This window comes from Pelodiscus sinensis, chromosome 1, assembly GCF_052426305.1.
Source record: "Pelodiscus sinensis isolate ZL-2025 chromosome 1, ASM5242630v1, whole genome shotgun sequence".
Taxonomy (NCBI): domain Eukaryota; kingdom Metazoa; phylum Chordata; order Testudines; family Trionychidae; genus Pelodiscus; species Pelodiscus sinensis.
In genome coordinates this window covers 65,511,733-65,533,129 of record NC_143052.1, presented here as the reverse complement: position 1 = coordinate 65,533,129, position 21,397 = coordinate 65,511,733, and the positions used below count along the sequence as shown (strand labels likewise).

The 21,397-nt window shown below is 47.8% G+C and overlaps 2 protein-coding genes across 5 annotated transcripts in view; both read left to right on the top strand.

Annotated features, from left to right (window-relative positions):
* Nucleotides 1-21,397, top strand: part of CPM (carboxypeptidase M) — a 72,039-nt gene that overhangs the window by 29,258 nt on the left and 21,384 nt on the right. For 3 of the 4 annotated variants that reach the window (XM_075931535.2, XM_089779790.1, XM_025183885.3), the window contains one exon: nt 5,572-5,669. The exons of the other annotated variant lie outside the window; for it this stretch is intronic. In XM_075931535.2, the coding sequence (XP_075787650.1) occupies nt 5,572-5,669 (98 nt within the window). The remainder of the gene's footprint in view (nt 1-5,571; nt 5,670-21,397) is intronic. 4 annotated transcript variants of the gene reach the window in all.
* On the top strand, nt 9,909-13,380 carry LOC149525578 (uncharacterized). The gene has a single exon (XM_089779786.1). The coding sequence runs from the start codon at nt 11,805-11,807 to the stop codon at nt 13,242-13,244; it is 1,440 nt and encodes a 479-aa protein (XP_089635912.1). The 5' UTR covers nt 9,909-11,804; the 3' UTR covers nt 13,245-13,380.

The window sequence follows — 21,397 nt, the reverse complement described above, 5'->3', positions numbered from 1 at the left end:
CGTTATTTTCTCACTCAGAAGAAGTCAGGCGGATGGCGACCAATAGTAGCTCTCTGGAACTTGAACAAGTTTTTACAAAAATGTTTCAAAATGGTGACCCTTGCTTCAATAATACCCGTGTTAGATCAAGACGACTGATTTGCGGCCCTCAACCTCCAGGATGCTTATTTTCATTTCACAATCTATCCAGCACACAGATGATTTTTATGATTCATGGTCGGAACAAGTCACTTCCAATACAGAGTCCTCCCCTTCGGCCTGTCCACCTCCCTCAGGGTATTCTCAGAAATTCTGGCGGTAGTAGCGGCACACCTCCGTCAAGAAGGGGTGATCGTATTCCCTTATCTGGATGACTGCCTATTGAAAGGTCGCTCTCACACCGATGTTCTTGATATGCTCAAGACCACTATGAGAACCTTCCATGCCCTCAGATTACTCATCAACAGTCAAAAGTCCATTTTTCATCTGACTCAAGAATTGCAATTCATCGATGTCAGCATAGATATGATCACCACAAGAGCATACTTACCCATCCAGAGGTTCCAGCCCATCCAAGACCTCACAGAAGTTGTTTGAGACAGTCCGTCCGTCCATCCAGTTACTCACTTGTTTAAAACTCATGGGTCACGTGGCAGCTACAACTTACGTGGTCCATTATGCCAGACTACACTTTCGCAGCCTTCAGTATTGGCTAGTGTCCGTATACAACCATACGAAGAACGACCTCTACAGATCAGTGACCCCTCCGCCATCTGTTATCCAATCACTCCATTGGTGGACAAACCGCACGAATCTTCTTGCTGGCGTGCCCTTCTACCCACAACAACCCTCACGTCATATCACCACCAACGCTTCCCTTTGGGGGTGGGGAGCACACCTGGACAAAATTTCAATCCAGGGCTACTGCTCACTTTCTGAGACACGACTCCACATACATTTACTGGAACTCCGGGCAATCTTCAATGCCTGCAAATATTTCCTCAGTTACATCTGCTATACCTCAGTAAAAATCTTCACAGACAACGTCGCCTCAATGTATTATATGAGCCGTCAAGGCAGAGCCCGCTCCCTCTGAATGGAAGCGATCCGCTTTTGGAATTGGTGCATTCGCCACGGCATAACACCTGTGGCATCTTACTTGCTTGGCGTCACGAACATTCATGCAGACTTCCTCAGCAGACATTTCGCTCTGGAGCACGAGTGGGAATTTCACGACGGCGTCCTCCATATTCTCTTCTGACTCTGGGGCGCTCCCCATATAGATCTTTTTGCTATGTGTCACAACCGTAAATGCCAGAAATACTGTTCCAGAGCCGGACTTGACCCAAGCACCATAGGCGATGCATTTCTCCTCAACTGGAGCAGACCTCTCCTCCTCCTTTTCCACCTACAGTTCTCATTCCCAAAGTTCTGCAGAAGATCAAAACGGACGGTGCCACAGTCATACTAATATTACCAGCATGGGTGTGTCAGCACTGGTTCCCCTTCCTTTAACGCATGTCATCATGCAGACCGTAACAGCTGCCAACCCTCTCGAACCTCCTCAGAACCAAGGGACACTGCGACACCCCCAAATACATACCTTGCGGCTCACTTCATGGCTCCTAGTTGGCTGAACCCTTCTGAATCTCCTGCTCTTCTCAGGTCCAAAACGTAGTAATTCACTGTAGAAGGCAGACGACCAGAAATACCTACCTCTCGAAATGGCGCAGGTTCGCCTCCTAGTGTGCCACGCAGCAGCTGGTCCTGCATGCCGCTCCACTTCACCTTGTCCTCAACTACCTGCTATACCTAAAACACACAGGCCTAGCCTCAGCATCTCTCAGAGTTCATCTAGCTGCAATTTCCGCCTTCAGACAACTGATTGAAGGCACCTCCCTTTTCACCCACCCGACTACCAAGAGATTCATGAAAGACCTTGTGAATCTAAGCCCCCTTGTAAATCCATTCCCCCAGTATGAAACTTGGACATTGTTCTTGGGGCCTTAACCACACCACGATTTGAACCGTTGGCCACCATACCTTTGCAAACATTAACTATGAAGGTAGCCTTCCTTCTCGCAATTACATCAGCATGCGGAATCAGTGAGTTATCAGCACTTATGGTAACACCGCTGTACACTATCTTCAGTAAAAATGCGGGAGTCCTAAGGCCTCATCCAGCGTTTATACTTAGAGTTTGTTTGTCCTTTCATATCAACAAACCTATTATCCTATCTTCCTTTTAACCCAAGCCTCACGCCTCACTATGTGACACGTCTCTCCATACACTTGACATCTGTAGAGCCCTCGCCTTTTATATAGACTGCATGAAATCTTTTAGGAAAACAGACCGCCTAATCGTCTCTTTAGCTGAGAAATCTAAGGAACAGCCTTTATCATCTCAGCGTATTTCTAAACTCATAACCACGTGCATAACCCAGGCTTATGTCACCAAGGGCTTATCACTTCCAGCGCAGCCTTGAGCACATTCTACGAGAGCAATGGCAGCGTCAACAGCCTTCCTCAAGGCATTTCCCTGAAAAACATCTGCAGGGCAGCCACCTGGTCATCACGATACGTTTGTTAAACATTACGCAATCCAACAAAAATGGCTCTCAGACGCTGCAGTGGTGTCAGCAGTGCTCTTATCAGCGAACAAGTAGGGACTCCATATCTCACCTTCCTGCTCATGGGGGTATTGCTGCTCAGTCACCTACTGTGGAGCACCCACAGGGACTCCACTTAAAGAAGAAAGCGAAGTTACTCACCCTGGTGCAGTCACTGTCATTCTTCAAGATGGTCCCCGTGGGTGTTCCACTACCCATCCTCCTCCCCGCTTCGGAGTCTCTCTTTCTTCTTTCTCTCAGATTCCGAGGCAGCCTTAAGGAACTGGAAGGGGACGGATCGCGTGAGCATAGAAAAGAGCGCGAACACCGCAAGACATTGCCGTGCATGCACAGTCCAGCCGAACACTGCTACTGAAGAGTCTTCATTCTGTGGCACCGGGGCGAGCCCAGCACCTACTGTGGAGCACCCACAGGGACCATCTCGAAGAACAACAGTTACTGCACCGAGGTGAGTAACTTTGCTTTTCAAAATTGAGAAATTTATTTTTTAAATCCTGCTTTAAAGTTTTGAATACTATAACAAATAATGCTTTTATAGATCTTAGGCTGATTAGTAATGAGTCAAGCCCTAGCTACATCAAAGACTAAATTTTGCTCTAAGAACTACTGTGAAGGCTGTATTTCTCTGGAACACGGCAGATCACACAGCCCAGAATGAAGCATGTGAAAAAGGGTGAGGACCAGGTATTCTCTGACAAGGAGATCCAGCTGTAAAACAGTCTTCCGGGGTGATCTAGTGAGTCCAGTCTTGCCATCTTTTAGGATGTGTTGCAAAACGTTCCATCTTAAATTGTTCTGACAATCTAAACAGCCCTTTTATTCTCAATCCCCCTACTAATTCCCCTTCTTTCTTTCCCCCAAAAAACATCCTATCCCAAGGAATATGTGCCAGAGATTCTATTAGGTCCATTAGTGACTTCACTATTGCTATAGATTTTACACAGAAGGCACTCAGTTACTATGATGTTGGGTAGCAGTATAATATCTTCAGATAGTTAGTTACAGCATGCAAATCTATTGTCTCTTATCTTCCTTATTAAGAGCAATCAGATTTTGCCACTCTTCCTCACATTGAATTACTTACTTGGAAGGCAGTTCCAGTGACTTCCATGGGACTACTTGTACTGTTATTACTAATTGTGAATAAGTTTGTGGCACATACTTGGTGTAAATAGATCTGGTTGAACAATAACCTAAATCAAATGTTGGTAAATTCTAGTTTGTATTTTATTGGGTTGGGTTTTTTTGGGGTAGGGAGATTATATAGTGGGGATTGTATACTGACATATTCCCAAATAAGCATTTTATGCAAAGCAGTTTGGTATTGAACAATCATCCAGCATATTTGGTATTAGAACTCACAACTGATGAGCCAAATATTTTAAAGTATGGCATAAACTTAGGTTTTTCTTTTTAAATGAATTATGCAGATCAGTTTTGAAGATTCGCAAATGTAAAATCCCTCTAATTTTCAAATAGAAGCTAGACTAGTCACAAAAGTTCTTGTTTAGTGTGTTCAAATATTCTGTCAGCTTTAACGAAGACAGATTTAGGGCTAACTGTGTATGTGTATCAAAGTGATCCATTACATGGGGTCTGCTTTTTTGGTTTAACATGTTAAGTTTAAATATATGGAAAAAGGCCCAGGGAGCCATCAGGTGAGGCAGTGTTTTCTGTTAGTATGTACCTTTAGTTTTGCTATAATACAGGTACAGAACTTCGTGTATATAATATGTACAGATGCTTCAATATACTATCCTTAAAAAAAAATAGATATAGTCTTATTTTTTTCTTCAAAATTTTATAGCTTTGACATGCTGCTAGTTGGACCAGACACTTCTCCCAGAATCCATTTATTTACATGTATAAATATGACAGGTCTTGTCTCTCCATCCATTAGCTTATTTTACACAGGATGCTTTGATATGGGTAGTTCCTGGGTCCACTAGAAATAATTTAGTTTCAGAAAATCTATTTTTTCCTGTCACCTCTTTCCCTTCAATGAAAAGTAAAGTTGGTAGCTTTGAATAGTGGCAGACTTACTACCTAAATCTGGTTGCATTTTGGCAGCCAGGCTTAAATTTGATAATCTAGGCCCTGATCCTGCAATGAGACTGCTCCCATGAATAATGGTAGCAAAACAGGTCCCCAACAACAAAAAGCCATTGCTATAGATGGTAATCCATTACAGTTAATTTTGTTTTTGAGACTCATTTCTTATCCTTGTTGATCTCAGAGAAATTTTTTTATAGTTACTTCAGTGGCTCCAGACGTCTCTCCAACAATTAATTATATTTTATTTTGCAAGATGATGCTCCTACTTTACTGGCGTTGAAATATTTTTCCTGTCTCTCAGGAAACTGTTTTGTTTTCTTGTCACTTACAGTAAGTTTTCCTAACCATATCCTCTCTCTCATTCAATAAACCTGAATTTAAAAGAGTTTTCTGAGCTATTCTATCTGGGTGAGTAATACCTGCATTTTCAGGAGTATTTTACAAAAGAATACCTTTGTACATTTTTTAACTTGGGCTTTGAAATAGGGATGTTAAATTGCAGGTAATTGACTAATCGAATGCAAAATGCATCGACTATTTGACTAGTTGATAGGGCATCTCCACCTTTTGAAGTGTGGAAACAGCCCACAAGGGGGTTTCAAAGCAGCAGTGCCATGGGGAGCCGGAGGTCTGACCCCAGTACCTCTTGCTTCCCCCCCCCCTTGCTGCTTCTTTCTGATAGAGGCAGCAAAGGGGAGGAGCGACTAGTCAAAAGCTTATTGGTTAGTCGACTAGTCCTTCACATCCCTACTTTGAAGACAAAGTACAGTTCTGAAGTCTTATAAAAACATTTTTATGCTATATGAAGGGTACACTGGGAAAAAAGTGGGAGAATATGTAGGATTTCTAACCTTTTGTTTGTGTAAATTTACACTTAACAGTACTTTACCCCTTCCCCTTTTTAAAGGTAGAGAACTGTGGGTTCTTGTTCTGGGAAGATTTCCAACTGAACATACAATTGGCATACCGGAGTTCAAGTATATTGCCAATATGCATGGGGATGAGGTATGTCCATAATTTCAATTTTAAAAAAATAAAATTTATAAAAAAACATTTACAAAGATCTTAAAAGGAATTTTGTTTATGTTCCGATTAATTATTAGGGCTTGCTGTGCCCTAACAATTTCTTACAAATTCTTAAAAGGTGACATACAGAGGACTTGAAATGGCCCTGTGCCCTTTGTATCTCTTAAAGATATATGTATAAATATGTTTATTTTTCTTCAATCTAAAAAAGCTCAGCTATGGCCCAAGTAGTGCTAAGGACTCTATGTGTGCGTGCGTGCACCAGGAGGGAGGGTGCAGGGTGTGTGAGAGAGATTGCTCTGCAAGAGCTGGCTGAGGGTGTGTGTGACAGAGAGATTGATTGCTGGAAGGTCACTGTGTGAGGTCTTCACTTAATAAAAACCTTCAAAAAGATTAACAGTCTACTATAAAATTTCTCTTTAATAGCTCAACTTTCTCTCCCTTGGGTCTGTAATACTGCCATTTTCATTAGTTCTCCATTCTTTTTCCACTCCAGGAAAAAGATGAATTTCTAATAGTTTTTCCCCCTGAGGAAAACAAGGCCTCCTTAATGTATCAGAAAGAGAAGGCATTTTCTCCATTTTCTCTTTTCTCCATTATAAATCACCAGTGAGGGCCACTAGTAAGAGAACACATTAATTATTCAGAGCATGGTATATGGACCTTGTTCAGAAAGTCCACAGAAGTTAAATGTTAGGTTGCAGAGTTGAGCACTTTACACAGAGCACGTTAGACTTCCTCTTGCATCAGTTGATACCTGTGTGAGCTGGCAGACATGGAGGAATCTTTACATATCCTTATTCTGGATAATGCCTGGAGATCTTAACATAACTCGCAATGAGTCATAGATGTAACAACCTTTCTGGGGGTATGTCTACACTACAGCACTAATTCAAACTAACTTAGTTCAAATTAGTTAATTCGAACTAAGCTAATTCGAACTAACGCATCTAGAACTAAAAACTAGTTCGAATTAGCGTTTTGCTAATTCGAACTAGTGCGTCCACATTAAGTGGACCCTGAAGGGGGGTTAAGGATGGCCGGAAGCAGTGCCGGCAGGGCATCAGAGGAGGACTTAGAGCGTGGAGATGCTGCCTCAGGCTAGCCGAGGGCTGTGCTTAAAGGGTCCCGATCCCCACCCTGGACAGACAGTTCTCAGGGGTGCCCCGCTTGCAAAGCAGTCCTGGCTTGAAGTGCCCTGAGTGCCCACACTGGGCACATCACAGCACTCGGCCATCAGACCAGCTGCACTTGCCGCAGGCTGCCATCTGGGGAGAGGGGGCAATTGGGGGGCTGCAGGAGAGCTTCCACCCCCAGAAGCCTGCAGAGCCAGCCCAGTCCTCCCCATCGGGGGCTCGTGCCCCATTCCTCCCTCACTTCCTTCCACTTACCCTTCCCTAGCCCCTCTTCTTGATGTACAAAATAAAGATAACATGTCTTCCAAAATGGAATCTGTCTTTCTTGAACAAAACTGGGGGAGACTGGGAAAAGGAGGTGGGAGAGGGGAAGAGAGAGGCTGGGAGAGGGGAGGGTAACTAAAATGATCAGGGGTTGGGAACAGGTCCCATATGAAGAGAGGCTAAAGAGACTGGGACTTTTCAGCTTAGAAAAGAGGAGACGGAGGGGGGACAGGATAGAGGTCTCTAAAAGCAGGAGTTGGGTGGAGACGGTGCATACAGAAAAGTTCTTCATTAGTTCCCATAATAGAAGGACTAGAGGACACCAAAGGAAAGGAATGGGTAGCAGGCTTCAAACTAGTAACAGAAAGTTGTTCTTCACAAAGCAAAGAGTCAACCTGTGGAACTCCTTGCTGCAGGAGGCTGTGAAGGCTAGAACTAGAACAGAGTTTAAAGGGAAGTGAGATCAAGTCATGGAGGTTGGGTCCATGGAGTGGTATTAGCCAGGGGGTAGCAGTGGTGTCCCTGCCCAAGGTTTGTGGAAGGCTGGAGAGGGATGGCACGAGACAAATGGCTTGGTCACTGTCTTTGGTCCATCCCCTCCCTAGGGTTGGCCGCTGTTGGCAGACAGGCTACTGGGCTAGATGGACCTTTGGTCTGACCCAGGACGGCCATTGTAAGCTCAGGGTCGGGGGTCTCAGTGGACCCCCTTGATTTTCATGCACACCTGCTCCTGGGTGGCCAGGCTGGCAGCTCTCCTGCCCTAGACGGCCACTTTCCTGTGCCTAGTGCGGAGATCGTGGACGAGGTCCATGATGTCCGCACTAGCCCAGGAAGGTGCCCGCCTCTTGCGGTCCAGGGCAAGCTCCCGGAAGCCGCCAGCCTGGTCCCGGGAAGAGGGGGTGGGCTGGGGGGCATCGGGTGGGTGGCTCTGTGCCGTGCCAGGTGCAGGGTCTGCTGGCTGGGTGCTGGCAGGCTTGCACCTGGCACGGGCACCATAGCCAGCCCGTGCCCCTTTAAGGGGTCCGGGGCCGGGAGGGGGGCAGTAGAGTTTCCCTGGTGTTGACCAGACTGGCCACCAGGGAAACCTGGGGAGGGCTAGCCTGCCACTAGTTCGAATTAAGGGTCTACACACCCCTTAATTCGAACTAGTAAGTTCGAACTAGGCTTAATCCTCGTGGAATGAGGATTACCTAGTTCGAACTAAGCGCTCCGTTAGTTCGAATTAAATTCGAACTAACGGAGCGCTAGTATAGCACCTATGAAAGTTAGTTCGAACTAACGTCCATTAGTTCGAACTAACTTTGTAGTGTAGACATACCCTGGGAAAGTACTACAGCCTTATCAGCAGTAATAGAGACACCAAGTAAGGTCAAAAGTGAGAAATATTTGCCCTCTTTAGAGTCAGCAGACTTTATGAAGGCAGCCTGTGCATTGGTGACCATTACTATAAATGCAGCACATAAACTGGTCTCAGCCACATTATGAATACAAAACAAACTCATAGATCTCAACACAGTGTGGAAAGAATGTATTTATTAAAGATACATTGGCTATCACTGTAGTCCTATTATGCAATATCTACTGTATCTATAAGCATATACCAGACTATCATGGAATGGTTCGGATTTCATTTTTTCACTTATTTCTCCTTTCTTCAATTATTTCATCTATTTCTTACTCTCAAGTCCCTTTTAAAACAAAGCTGTAACTACTTTTAATAGGCATGTTCAAGATACCTTGAATTTTTCCCTCAGAACTGATCATATCTCCCTGATGTAGACTCCCAAATATGACAGGGAATTCTATAGACTTCATTCTATAGCAGGGATTGGCAATAATTTTTTGCCAGGGGCCACTTCAGAAATTTTTGGGCCTCACCAGAAGGGGCACGGCCTCAAACGGAAGGAATAGGGACAGGATTCTTCCCAGGGCCGGCTCTAGGCACCAGCAAATCAAGCAGGTGCTTGGGGCGACACTTTGCCAGGAACGGCATTTCAGGTAAGCAGCTGGTACCATCCCTGGCAACGCCTAGCCCCGCTCCGCCGATTTAAAGAGTCACGGCTGGGAAACGCCGCAGGTGTGCGTAGCCAGCTGACAGCACCAATGTGCCCCAGAGCCTGCTGGCCGCCCCTGTCTCCTCTACTGCTCCTCCCCTCCCACATCAACGCCTAGCCCCGCCCTGTCCCGCCCCACTGATTTAAAGGGCCGTGGCCCAATGTGCCACGGAGCCTGCTGGCCGCCCCCGTCTCCTCCGCTGCTCCTCCCCTTCCCCAGCAACACCTAGCCCCTCCCTGACCCGCCCCACCAATTTAAAGGGCTGTAGGAGACACCGTGGCTGTGCAGCCAGCACTGGCGCCATGTGCACCTACCCCGGAGTCTGCTGGCCACCCCTGTCTCCTAGTCCTGAGTCCTGCTCCTCCCCGGCGGCCGCTACCTCCTCCGAGAGCCTCCCCACTCCAAGCCATCAGCCACCCCTCCACCTACATCGTATGGCAGTGGTCCTCAACCTGTGGAGGTTGCCGGGCGCCAGGGGGCGTGGCCGTTCGCCCACCGGGCGCCAGGGGGCGGGGCCCCCCCATAGCCGCACGCCCCCCCCCATAGCCGCGCGCCCGGGGCCGGCGCCCCCCGCCCCTCCTCCAAGTGCCCGGGGCCAACTCCAAGTGCCCGGGGCCAACTCCAAGCGCCGCGCGCCCGGGGCCAGCGCCCCCTCCCCCCCCAAGCTCCGTGCGCCCGGAGCCGGCGCCCCCTCCCTCCAAGCGCTGCGCGCCCGGGGCCGGTGCCCCCTTCCCCCCAAGCGCCCGGGGCCGGCGCCCCCCCCTCCTCCAAGCGCTCGGGGCCGGTGCTCACCATGCGCCTGGAGCCGGCTCTGGCACTGTGCATGCGCCACGTGCCCAGGGCCAGGCCAGCCCCGAGCACGTGGCGGGCGCACACGAATGCCCCCGCGGGCGCCATGGCGCCCAGGGGCACCGTGTTGGGGACCACGGTCGTATGGAAATCCCAGGTAAGATTCCCCTTTCTGCCTAAGGTTGCCATGTGTCCAGTATTTTTGCCTGTTCGGTAAAAAATCAGAAAATACCAGACACCTGACAAACCTACAAACACTCAGCCCGCTGGCCCAGCCCCCGGCCTCTCCCCCTAGCCCCTAGGCCCCGACAGCCTCAGCCTTACGGACCCTTTGAAGTCTGTTCCTAGTATATTTCTCTTGGTCATGGTTGTAGTAGAAGTAGAACCAAACACACACACACACACACACACACACACACACACACACACTATTAACTGTTCTACGCTCTACAAAGAACCACACATGTGGTTTCATAGATTTGTCTTTAAAGAATTAAACTTCGTTGATCTGGATAAACTTTTGTGTTCTTCTTCGAGTGGCCCCGTGGGTGCTCCACTCTAGGTGTCGGGTCCCGTCCCGGCGCCGCAGCTCGGAGACTTTTCATAGCCGTGTTCCCGCCGGCTCGCGCATGCGTGATTCACCAGGATAGCGTTCGCGCCTTTATCAGCCGCGCGCGAGCCGGCAACCGTCAGTTCCTCTCAACCGCCTCAGGTCGCGGTCGGAGCTCCCTGATCTCTTATCTAGTCATGTTTAGATAGTTGTCTACCTGTAAATAGTTAGAGTTCTTAGGGTTAGCTGTGTTCCTGTTCACTTTACCTGTTCTCTTGTTTAAAAAAAAAAAAAAAGTAGTTCTTAAAACTGTTTTTCACTCTGAAGCGCTGTGGCTAAGCGCGAAGCTGTGAAATTGACTAACCGCAGTGGGTTAAACAAGTTTCAATCTTTCCATAACTCTGACTCAAAATGCCAGGATCAACTGGTTTCAAGAAATGTTCGGTCTGCCGAGAAGCCATGCCAACGGCTGACGGCCATGATACTTGTATTAGGTGCCTGGGAGACACTCATGTCCCCGACAAGTGCACCCATTGCCGCAAACTAACTTCGAGAGCCCGGAGGGAGCGGGAGATGAAACTACGTATGTTCATGTTCGGTAAGGCATTGCAGCCTGACCCTACCCCTCCAGCAGCCACAAAAATCTCCCAGCACAAGCGGAGAGTGGCTTCTCCGGGACCGACTGACTCCCAAGCGGCAAAGCCGCCCCGGGCGCGCTCCCTCCCTGCGGCAGCTTCAACCCCGGCAGCGGCGTCTAAAGTGACCTCCGGGGGGTCCACATGACTCACGGGGAACAGCACAAAGGAGCCCTCATCATCTAGAGCCAGAGCGGCTTCAGCACCAACACAGGGAGTGGAGCCGCAATTGACAAGCAAGCCGGCAGCGGCTTCAGTTTCCCGTGCCTTGAAACTGACAAGCGCGCCGGCACCGCAACTGACCAGCGTCCCGGCACCGTCTTCAGCGGCTTCAACGGCGCCCGGGGGATCGGCGCCTGTCTCCCCTGCCCCAGCGGTGACGTCGGCACCGTCTTCCCCAGCACCGAAACCTGAGGCAGAACACGCTAATGCCTCAGGCTCGGCACCTTTGTCAACTCCGGCACCGGGCATCCTGCTGGCACCGGCATTAGATCAGCAGCAGCTGGCCTCTCCGGCACCGTCCCATCCTCAATCGGTGACTGGTTCCCCTATACCTCGGGGTAGAGATCAGACTCCAACACATAGGAAGTCATTATCAAAGACCCATCACAGACACAGGTCTTTTTCCCCATCTGCTTCACCAAGAGGGCGGAGTCGCTATCACGACTATTTTTCCCCCGCTCGGATGATGTACAGTCGGCATGGTTATAGGGATGCGGTGTATTTAGATGCACATCGATCCCGTTCACAATCCCGGTCGCCCTCCCGTCTCTCGAGATACGGATCGGTGAGGCGCTCCCCCTGCTGCGTTTATTATATCCAGCATGATAGCGCACGTTCTTCCCGATACCCCTCTCCGTCACGCTCTGAACGTTGCTGTGACCGATATCATAGATCGTATGACGATCGCCTCTACCGTCATCGTTCACCTTTATCGCACAGAGGGTCTTCTCACATCTGCCAATCACCGTTAACGGACTACTCACACCATAAATCACAATCACTACACTCACCTTCTCCAGTCAAAAGCTCAACAATTCAGTTAGACCAATCCGAACCAGAGGAGGGTCAACTATCAGAAACGGAAGAACCTAAACCGGAAACTTCCCCGGCGGACTGCCCATCGTCTTCCCCGGATGAAGCAATTTGCCCAGCTGAAATCTCCCCACCGGACGATCTGAAACATTTTCAGGATCTCTTCAAACGAGTGGCAGACACACAGGACATCCAATTAGCAGATGTGCCTGTTAAGAGACATCGCCTTCTGAAGAATATCCGCCCACAACAACGTGCGAAAGTAGCGCTACCAATCGATGAGGCGATTATGGAAGTAGCGGACGACATATGGCAAACCCCAACATCAATTGCACCTACAAGTAAAAAGGCTGATAGAAAATATTTTGTTCCAGCGAAGGGGTTGGACTTTTTATTTAATCACCCCCAACCCAATTCACTAGTAGTGGACGCAGCGCAACGTAGGAGTAAGGCGCCACAGTACAGAAATCCCCTTTCAGACAAGGACAATAAAAAATTGGATATATTTGGGAGGAAAGTGTACTCGTCAGCTACACTCTTACTTCGCATTGCGAATTACTCAGCCCACCTATCAAACCATAATTTTGATAATTACTCCAAATTAGCGGATTTATTGCACCATCTCCCAGACACCAAGAAGCCACTCCTGAAAGCAATAGTGCAGGAAGGGTACACATCGTGTAGCGCTGCGCTCCAGATCGCTATGGATGTGGCTGACACAGCAGCTCGGGCCGCTGCTACTGGTATAGCCATGAGGAGATCATCTTGGCTTTCGTCCGCAGGGGCACCGAAGGAGTGGCAGAGCAAGGTGGAGGATCTGCCCTTTGACAAACTTAAACTTTTTGCGGCAAACACCGATGAGGTCCTCCATTCGGGAAAAGACTCACGCACCACTTTACGTACACTGGGGATGTATACACCTTCCTTCAAACGTAGGCGTTATTTCCCATACCAACGGAGGTATGACTTCAATTTCCCTAGACAACAATCACGGCCCTTCGACAACCAGCGTCCTAGACAGCGCCCCCAGCGCAAGCGACCACAACAGAACCGTTCGGGCAATCAACAGTCTACTAAGCAACAGATTTGACTTGCTTGTCGAGGATACAAACCAATCTTCCATAGTCAATGCGGAATCTCACCATCTTTTTCACCATCGTTTACGCTCTTTTTACCACCATTGGTCTACGATCACCACAGACAGATGGGTGCTAGAGGTAGTTCAATCCGGCCTCTCCATCCCTTTTCTCTCTATTCCCCCTACCACTCCCCCCTCCCCGTCCCTCTTCAGGGACCCCTCTCACGAGAATCTATTGGAGCAAGAAGTTCAACGTTTGCTCACCATCGGGGCGATAGAGAGAGTTCCCAAGCAGTTTTGGGGGAAAGGCTTTTACTACCGTTATTTCCTCACACCAAAGAAGTCGGGAGGATGGAGGCCCATCCTGGACCTTCGAAGACTGAACCGGCACCTTCGAAAGCAGCGTTTCAAGATGGTAGCTTTATCGACCATTCTGCCGTCGTTGAACGAAAAAGATTGGTTTGCAGTCCTCGACTTGCAAGACGCTTATTTCCACGTAGAGATTCACGTGGCACACAGACACTTCCTTCAGTTCCAACTGGGGAGCGAACATTACCAGTACAGGGTTCTTCCATTCGGCCTGGCATGTGCTCCCAGAGTCTTCACCAAGATGCTAGCAGTGGTCGCGGCCCACCTACGCAGATTAGGGGTAACGATATTTCCCTACTTGGACGATTGCCTTCTAAAAGGTACGACCAACATGGAAACGTGTCATATGGTTCGGACAGTGTCCGACGAGTTTGCTACCCTGGGTCTTCTCATAAATTTGAAGAAGTCAACACTAGTTCCATCCCAAAATCTCATGTTCATAGGTGCACGCCTCGATTCAACCACGGCTCGCGCGTATTTACCGATGGAACGTTTTACAATGATCAAGGAATTGGTGCACATGGTGGTCCACGCTCCAACGATTCCCACACGTGTCTGTTTACAACTGTTGGGGCATATGGCTGCTGCCACCATCGTCGTGCCCAACGCAAGGTTACGTTTTCGTTGCCTCCAACACTGGTTAGCTACGGTTTACATCCCGTTGAAGCACGGTATCCACAGACCTCTAGTGGTGCCGCAGTATGTCCGGGAATCCCTCCAGTGGTGGGTCAACCCGACCAATCTCCTCATGGGCGTTCCATTTCATCGCCCCCAACCTACTATACAAATAACGACAGATGCCTCCCTCATAGGCTGGGGAGCCCACATGGTCAATCTCACGGTCCAGGGACGGTGGTCGACAAGAGAAATGCTTTTGCACATCAATGTGCTAGAATTGAGAGCGGTGCGACACGCGTGCAGGCATTTTCAGTCACGCATTCGAAATACAATGACAAGGATTTTAACAGACAACATGGCGACTATGTTTTATATAAACAAGCAAGGAGGGGCGCGATCCCGTTCTCTTTGCACGGAGAGCATCCGTTTATGGAATTGGTGTATTACCAACAACACTGTTCTAACAGCTTCCTACCTGCCGGGTACCGACAATGTAGTAGCGGATTCTCTCAGCAGGCGCTTTCCACACGACCACGAGTGGGAGATTCGCTCGGACATACTGAATCGCATCTTCGGTCGGTGGGGATTTCCAGCGATAGACCTGTTTGCGACAGAACTCAATTCGAAATGTCCCAATTATTGTTCAAGAGCCGGGATAGGACGTCATTCACTGGGGGACGCCTTCCTTCTCCATTGGGGGACGTCATTACTGTATGCTTTCCCACCAGTAGTGTTAATTCCCAGAGTTCTCGAAAAGATCAACGTAGACAAAGCTCGGGTAATCCTTCTCGCGCCAGCATGGGCTCGCCAGCCTTGGTTCTCAACGCTTCACCAGATGTCAGTGAAAGTGCCATATCCTCTACCTTCCCTTCCGAATCTGTTGACCCAGGACAATGGATTCCTCAGTCACCCGCGACCGGAGGTCCTACACCTCACTGCGTGGATGCTGACTGGTTTACCGATTCCGAGCAATCCTGCTCCCAACGAGTCAAACAAGTGTTGATGCATAGCCGGAAACAATCTACTCGTACTGCTTACACAGCTAAGTGGGCAAAGTTCCAAGCATGGTGTGCAGACAATAAAGTGGACTCGCGTTCTGCACCCTTACCTTGTGTACTGGACTATCTCTTGCAACTTCATGACAATGGTTTGACAATTGCATCGCTACGGGTGCATCTGGCAGCAATTAATGCATTCCATCATAGGGTTGGCGATAGTTCGTTGTTTGCTCACCCCACTACGAAGAGATTTCTGAAGGAGCTCTTGAATCTCCATCCCCCGCGGAGACTTCCCCCCCCCCCCGCATGGAATCTGGACCTGGTCCTACAAACTTTGACTCGTCCCCCTTTCGAGCCCTTAGCGACAGTAACACTACACTTACTTACGCTCAAACTGGTTTTTCTCTTAGCCCTCACCTCAGCTCGCAGAGTGAGTGAGATAGCAGCCTTCATGGCTTCTCCGCCATACACAGTTTTCTCGAAAGAATCAGTAACCTTGAGGACCCATCCAGCGTTTATTCCAAAGGTGTCTTCTGAATTCCACATAAATGAACCGGTGGTCTTACCGTGCTTCTTTCCGAAACCTCATACCTCAACTCAAGCAGCGCACTTACATACTCTGGACGTGAGAAGGGCATTGGCGTTCTACATCGACAGAACACAGGGCTTTAGGAAAACAGACCGTCTGTTGGTTGCAATAGCGGGTCACTCAAAAGGACAGCCTTTAACTTCTCAGCATATTTCTAAGCTCATAGTTTTATGTATATCAATGTGTCATTCGCTGCGAGGGAAGCCTCTCCCCTCTCGCCCTAAAGCTCATTCAACTAGGGCAGTGGCTGCCACTACGGCCTTCCTCAGTGGAGTGTCATTTCGCGATATTTGTAGAGCAGCAACATGGTCTTCATATGGAACTTTTATGAAACATTACGCTATAGTAGAACACTTTGCTTCAGATTTCTCCGTAGCTACAGCAGTACTAAACCGTGCTGATAGTCTTGGTTCCGGAGCGCTGTGATTCTGCTCTGTGTACTGCTCCGAAGTCACCTAGAGTGGAGCACCCACGGGGCCACTCGAAGAAGAAAGAGAAGTTACTCACCCTGTGAAGTAACGGTTGTTCTTCGAGATGTGCCCTGTGGGTGCTCCACGACCCGCCCTTCCTCCCTGCTCCGGAAAAATTTCTCTTTTTAATATCTCTTTCAGATGAGCGGATGAGAGGAACGGACGGTTGCCGGCTCGCGCGCGGCTGATCAAAGGCGCGAACGCTATCCTGGTGAATCACGCATGCGCGAGCCGGCGGGAGCACGGCTATGAAAAGTCTCCGAGCTGCGGCGCCGGGACGGGACCCGACACCTAGAGTGGAGCACCCACGGGGCACATCTCGAAGAACAATCGTTACTTCACAGGGTGAGTAACTTCTCTTTTGATGTCTCTAAGGCAAGCTTCATTCCATATATAGTTGTATTGGGCACATACAACTCTCTACTCCCTCTAACATCTCATAAACTTGAATATATAATGGCTACTAAAAAGATGGACACACAAAAATACTGTGCACATGCACGCCCACTGATCTCAGTTTATCTGATAACCAGGGCTCGACAATCTATGTAATCTATTCACCCATGTGCAGATCACTGTACAGCGCGGCTAGTGAGCAGGGCTCGCCGCAGCTTAGCATTCCAAAACAAATCTAGTTTAACAATACAACTATTTATTGATGTAGTTTAGATGTCTTATGTGCTATAGTTAACATAATTGGTTGACAAGTATGTTAAAACAGTGGCATTGTTAGCTGATTGTAATTAGTTTGAAGATTGATTAAGTATAGCCATAAACGACTTAAGTTTTAGATGTGGCACAAGTTCTCCCTTCTATTTTTGGTACTTAGTTAAGGAAATATAAACTGTTTGTGTTAATAGTTTTTCATGCATTCAAACCACAATTAAAAAGTAGCCTGTTTCTATAAGAACAATAAAGTAGAGATTTAAGGTACATTTCCCACTTTTGAAAAAGAGCTTTGTGTGAGCTGGAAATCTTGTCTCTGTCACCAAAACAAAACAAAACAAAATTTTGAAGTGCAAAGGTGTAAAAGCCAACAAAAAAGGGGAGGGGGCAGCCAAAAATGTTTTTGCTTGGGGCAGCAAAAAACCTAGAGCCGGCCCTGATTCTTCTGAGCTTCTCTACCCACAGACTATGATTGGTCTGGGGGTGGGAGAGTGCCTTTGCCCCCCCATCCCTAGGTTTCCCCTAGGCTCCCATGCCCCTAGCAGTGGGAGGAAACATCCTATGCTCCCCTGCCTCCAGGCCAATCAGGGCTTGGGGGCAGAGAATTGTGCAAAGTCTCCTCCCACCCTGTAACTAGAAAGGCCAGTAGCACTATGATAGATTTGGTTTGGGGTGGGGGGGGTTATACTTTGGAAATCTTCAAAGTCCATTCAACAGAATGTGACATTTTAAAAAGGCAGAGGATTAATGTTCTTCCATAACGTGCATAGTGCTTTTAATTAGGGATGTCTTTTGATGTGCGTTAACGTCTGCAATTAATGCAGGGCAGAATTAATGCGTTAATTTTTTAACTCATTAATCGCAGGTGTTAATGCTGCGCTGCCCCTTTGAAATGCCACCAGTGTGTTTCAAAGGGGCAGTGCATTAGGAGCCTGAGATCAGCTGGAGTTCCCAGCTGACCCTGGGCTCCATGCAGTGCTGTCCCTTTAAAGCACAGGAACGGCACTTCAAAGGGGCAGCGCAGTGGAGCCAGGGACTAGCTGGACACTCCAGCTGACTCTTCAGCCATTACCTCTCTTTGGTGAAAATCAATGTCTCTCCTTCTGCACTAGTATTTTTTCCAGACAGCACAGGTCCATGCATTCAGATATCCAGAGCAACCTGAACTGCCTAAACAGTCTTCACTTTGCTTTCTTCTCAAAGGCTATCGACAGTGTAATTGCCAGCCATTGAGAGTACCAACTAGTGATGAGTATCATAAAAACAATAAAAGTTTCTAGATACAGGCTAAAAGATTGCACAATCAAAAGGCTCTGAGTAACAGTACTGGATTCTCAATGGCGCTTCAGGGCTGGGCCACTCCACTCTGAGGTCTTGTCCCCATTCAGCCTCTTGGCATTCACTCCTCTCCATTCCTCCCCACTGGTTGCTCCTTTCTGTCTTCTCCTCTCCTATTGTGAGTAATGGACAGAGCCTCAAGGTTGGGGAAAGAAGCTGATAGTGGGCAGGGCCATGTCCACACATTAGGACCCAGAAAAGTTGATTCTGATCCTGATGAGTAATCCCAGAAAGTTCAAACCTATTGACAGCTGAAGTGGACTATGGTATTTCCCATCTGAATGACCCTTTACCATGGATGCACAAAGAAACAACTCTCAGGGAACAAGAAAATGACTCAAACCCTAATGAAAGACTGAAACTGAGAACAGAATAGGAGAAGGGGTATTTGAGGAAAGTGCGTGGTCAAGAATAAAGTGCTGGTAACTTCTCCTTTCTAGGTAGTTGACACAGTGGGCTTATGGAAATGTAATAGAATGTAGATGGAGGGAGACTTTAGTGTGTGTCAATTGTTAACTATTTAACTCTTACTTTTACTCACACACAATGTATTTTTTCTTTAATAAGGAAGATTAAAGATTGTTTTAGAGCTGATCCCTCATAAGGGACAGTGCTGTGAGTGTGGGAATTTAGAGATGTGCCCTGAAGGTTGGGAACATCATATGGCTGAGTGCAGGAGCTTACTATAGAAGCTCTCCGGTTTTATTAAAGTTTTATTCCCCTCTCATTCAAGGGTTTGCTGTTTTAGTGAATCCCAAGATTGTTACAGGTCTGTTCCAAAGAACCTCATCTGTTATACCCTTGAGTAAATACGCCACCATACACGTCCTGGATCAGCTGCCTTCTTCCCTGTAAATGTTCACTCTTCCCTAACATCTAAATTGGTTTCCTTTTCCCTACATCTCCCTGTCATTGCGTTGCTTGCTCTTTTAAGGGAAGTCCAAGTCTAGACTAGCCACAAAGAGCTAAATTTAAAGAGAATGAGAGCATCTAGGCAATTAAAGACATCTGAGCCTGATAGAAGAACTTCTCAGTTTGATGGCATTTAAGGGAAAGGAGCTTGTAGGGATTGCAGACCTCACAGAGAAGCAGTTTGCAACACCTGAGCCCCAGAGAGAGAGATTTATTTCAACTTTTTTTATTTAATAAAGTGCAACCCAAGCTGGGAATTTTGTTTCAGGTCCTTTTGGACTGTGTAAATGGTAGTCTCTAAGGTGCTGCAGGCCTAGTAATTGTTTAAGTTTTTTCTATAGCAGACTAACATAGTTACCCCTCTGAAACTAGCTCAGCAGGGAATCTGCCTGAAACAGGCTGAGCTGTCAGGGATTTACCTCTCCGCCCTGGGCTACTTCCTACCAGATTCACCAAGGGAAATGTTGCCAGTTTACTCTGGATGTTCCCTGCTGACTACCCTCCACAATTCAGTCCATCCGTAGCTCTTCCTGCAGAGCTGTGGCAGCTCCTTCCTCCATGGCAGTCAGCCAGCCAGAGCTGCTCTGCCAGCCTTTATACCTGTCCTGCCAGTTGGAGCATGCCCAGTAGTACTGCGGGGGTAGGGCTCTTTCAGCCAGATAGCCCTGGTTAACTCTTTCAGGCCCAGTGTGGGGTTGGTACACCCCCATCATAGTTGGACATTAGGAGAAACTTCCTAATGGTCAAGATGGTTAAACACTGAAATAAATTGCCTAGGGAGGTTGTGGAATCTCCATCACTGGAGATATTTAAGAGCAGGTTAGATAAACATCTCTCAGGGATGATCTAAATCGGGGTGGGCAACCTTTTTTGGTTTGGGGGCTGTGACCCAGAGAAAAATCAGTTGGGATCCAGAGGCTGTGAGGAGGCAGCAAGGGGGCTGGAGTGCTGTGCTGGGAGAGGCCCTAAGCCTCAAGGGCCAGATCCAGGCAACCCAGGAGCCTCTTCCAGCCCCCAGTTTCCCCACCCTTTATCTAGATAGTACTTAGTTCTGCAGTTAGGGCAGAGGACTGGACTTGATGACCTCTCAAGGTTTCTTCCAAGTTCTAGTATTCTGTGATTCTTATGAGCAATACCCCTCCTCATGCTTGAAGATCTCCAAAGCATTTAGGCCCACCTCCAGCACAAACAGCCCCATGCAGCTTTAACATCAGCACTAGCATCTCTGAAGGGAATAAACATCTTTTATTAATAGAACTTCTACAGTATAAACATTCTGAAGATCCTGAACAACAACTTGGCAGAGATCAGTAATATAATTAGTTCATTCTGCAACTTACCAGTGTTTTAGATTCTTCCATGCTGGGAAAAATACTGTGACAGATACAACTGTTTCAATTCTGTAGCTGATAACACACTAATATGCTTTTCCTGACTAGTGTGGACAGGATTCCCTGTCCCCCCCATAACAATTATATTGTTCAAAGCATACTGTAAGTTACCCCCAAACCCTTGCTTAGGGCATTTTGGCATTATAAATACCACACGTCCATGCACAGCACCTGCAATGCTGTACAAATATTCTCATCATTGAGCTTGTGGATCCACCCATTCCTTTTCTCCATCCATGATGATTAGTACATGCCTTATTGCCCCCTTCTCACACTTTCCACCATGACTGCATGAGGTGGGGGAGAAGGCATGTGGTGGGACTGAGTCTCATGGATGGGTCAAGTGGGATCACCTTCCTCCCAAACTAGGATTGGACCTCCTGCCTCTGCATCCATCCGAAAGAGAAGCCAAAGGGAGAAAAATAGTCAGCAACAGAAATGAAACAACTAGACAGCTGCACAACATAGTGCAAAATAATTTAGATACCATGCAAGCGCCCTACTTCTTCATATAACACCAGACCTAGTATCAATCTGTCAGCAGTTCAGGGGTGGAGCTGAAGTCACAGCAATGTGACTGGAAGGATGCAGTGGGGTGCACGCTGTGGCCCTTACAGCACAGGCATGCAATCTTGGGAAGACAAACTATTTGCAACATCCATGGGAACACAAGCATAAGGAGGTGCAAAATATAAATATACCATAGACATTCGGGCTATGTCTAGATTGGCATGATTTTCCGGAAATGCTTTTAACGGAAAAGTTTTCTGTTAAAAGCATTTTCGGAAAAGAGCGTCTAGATTGGCATGGATGC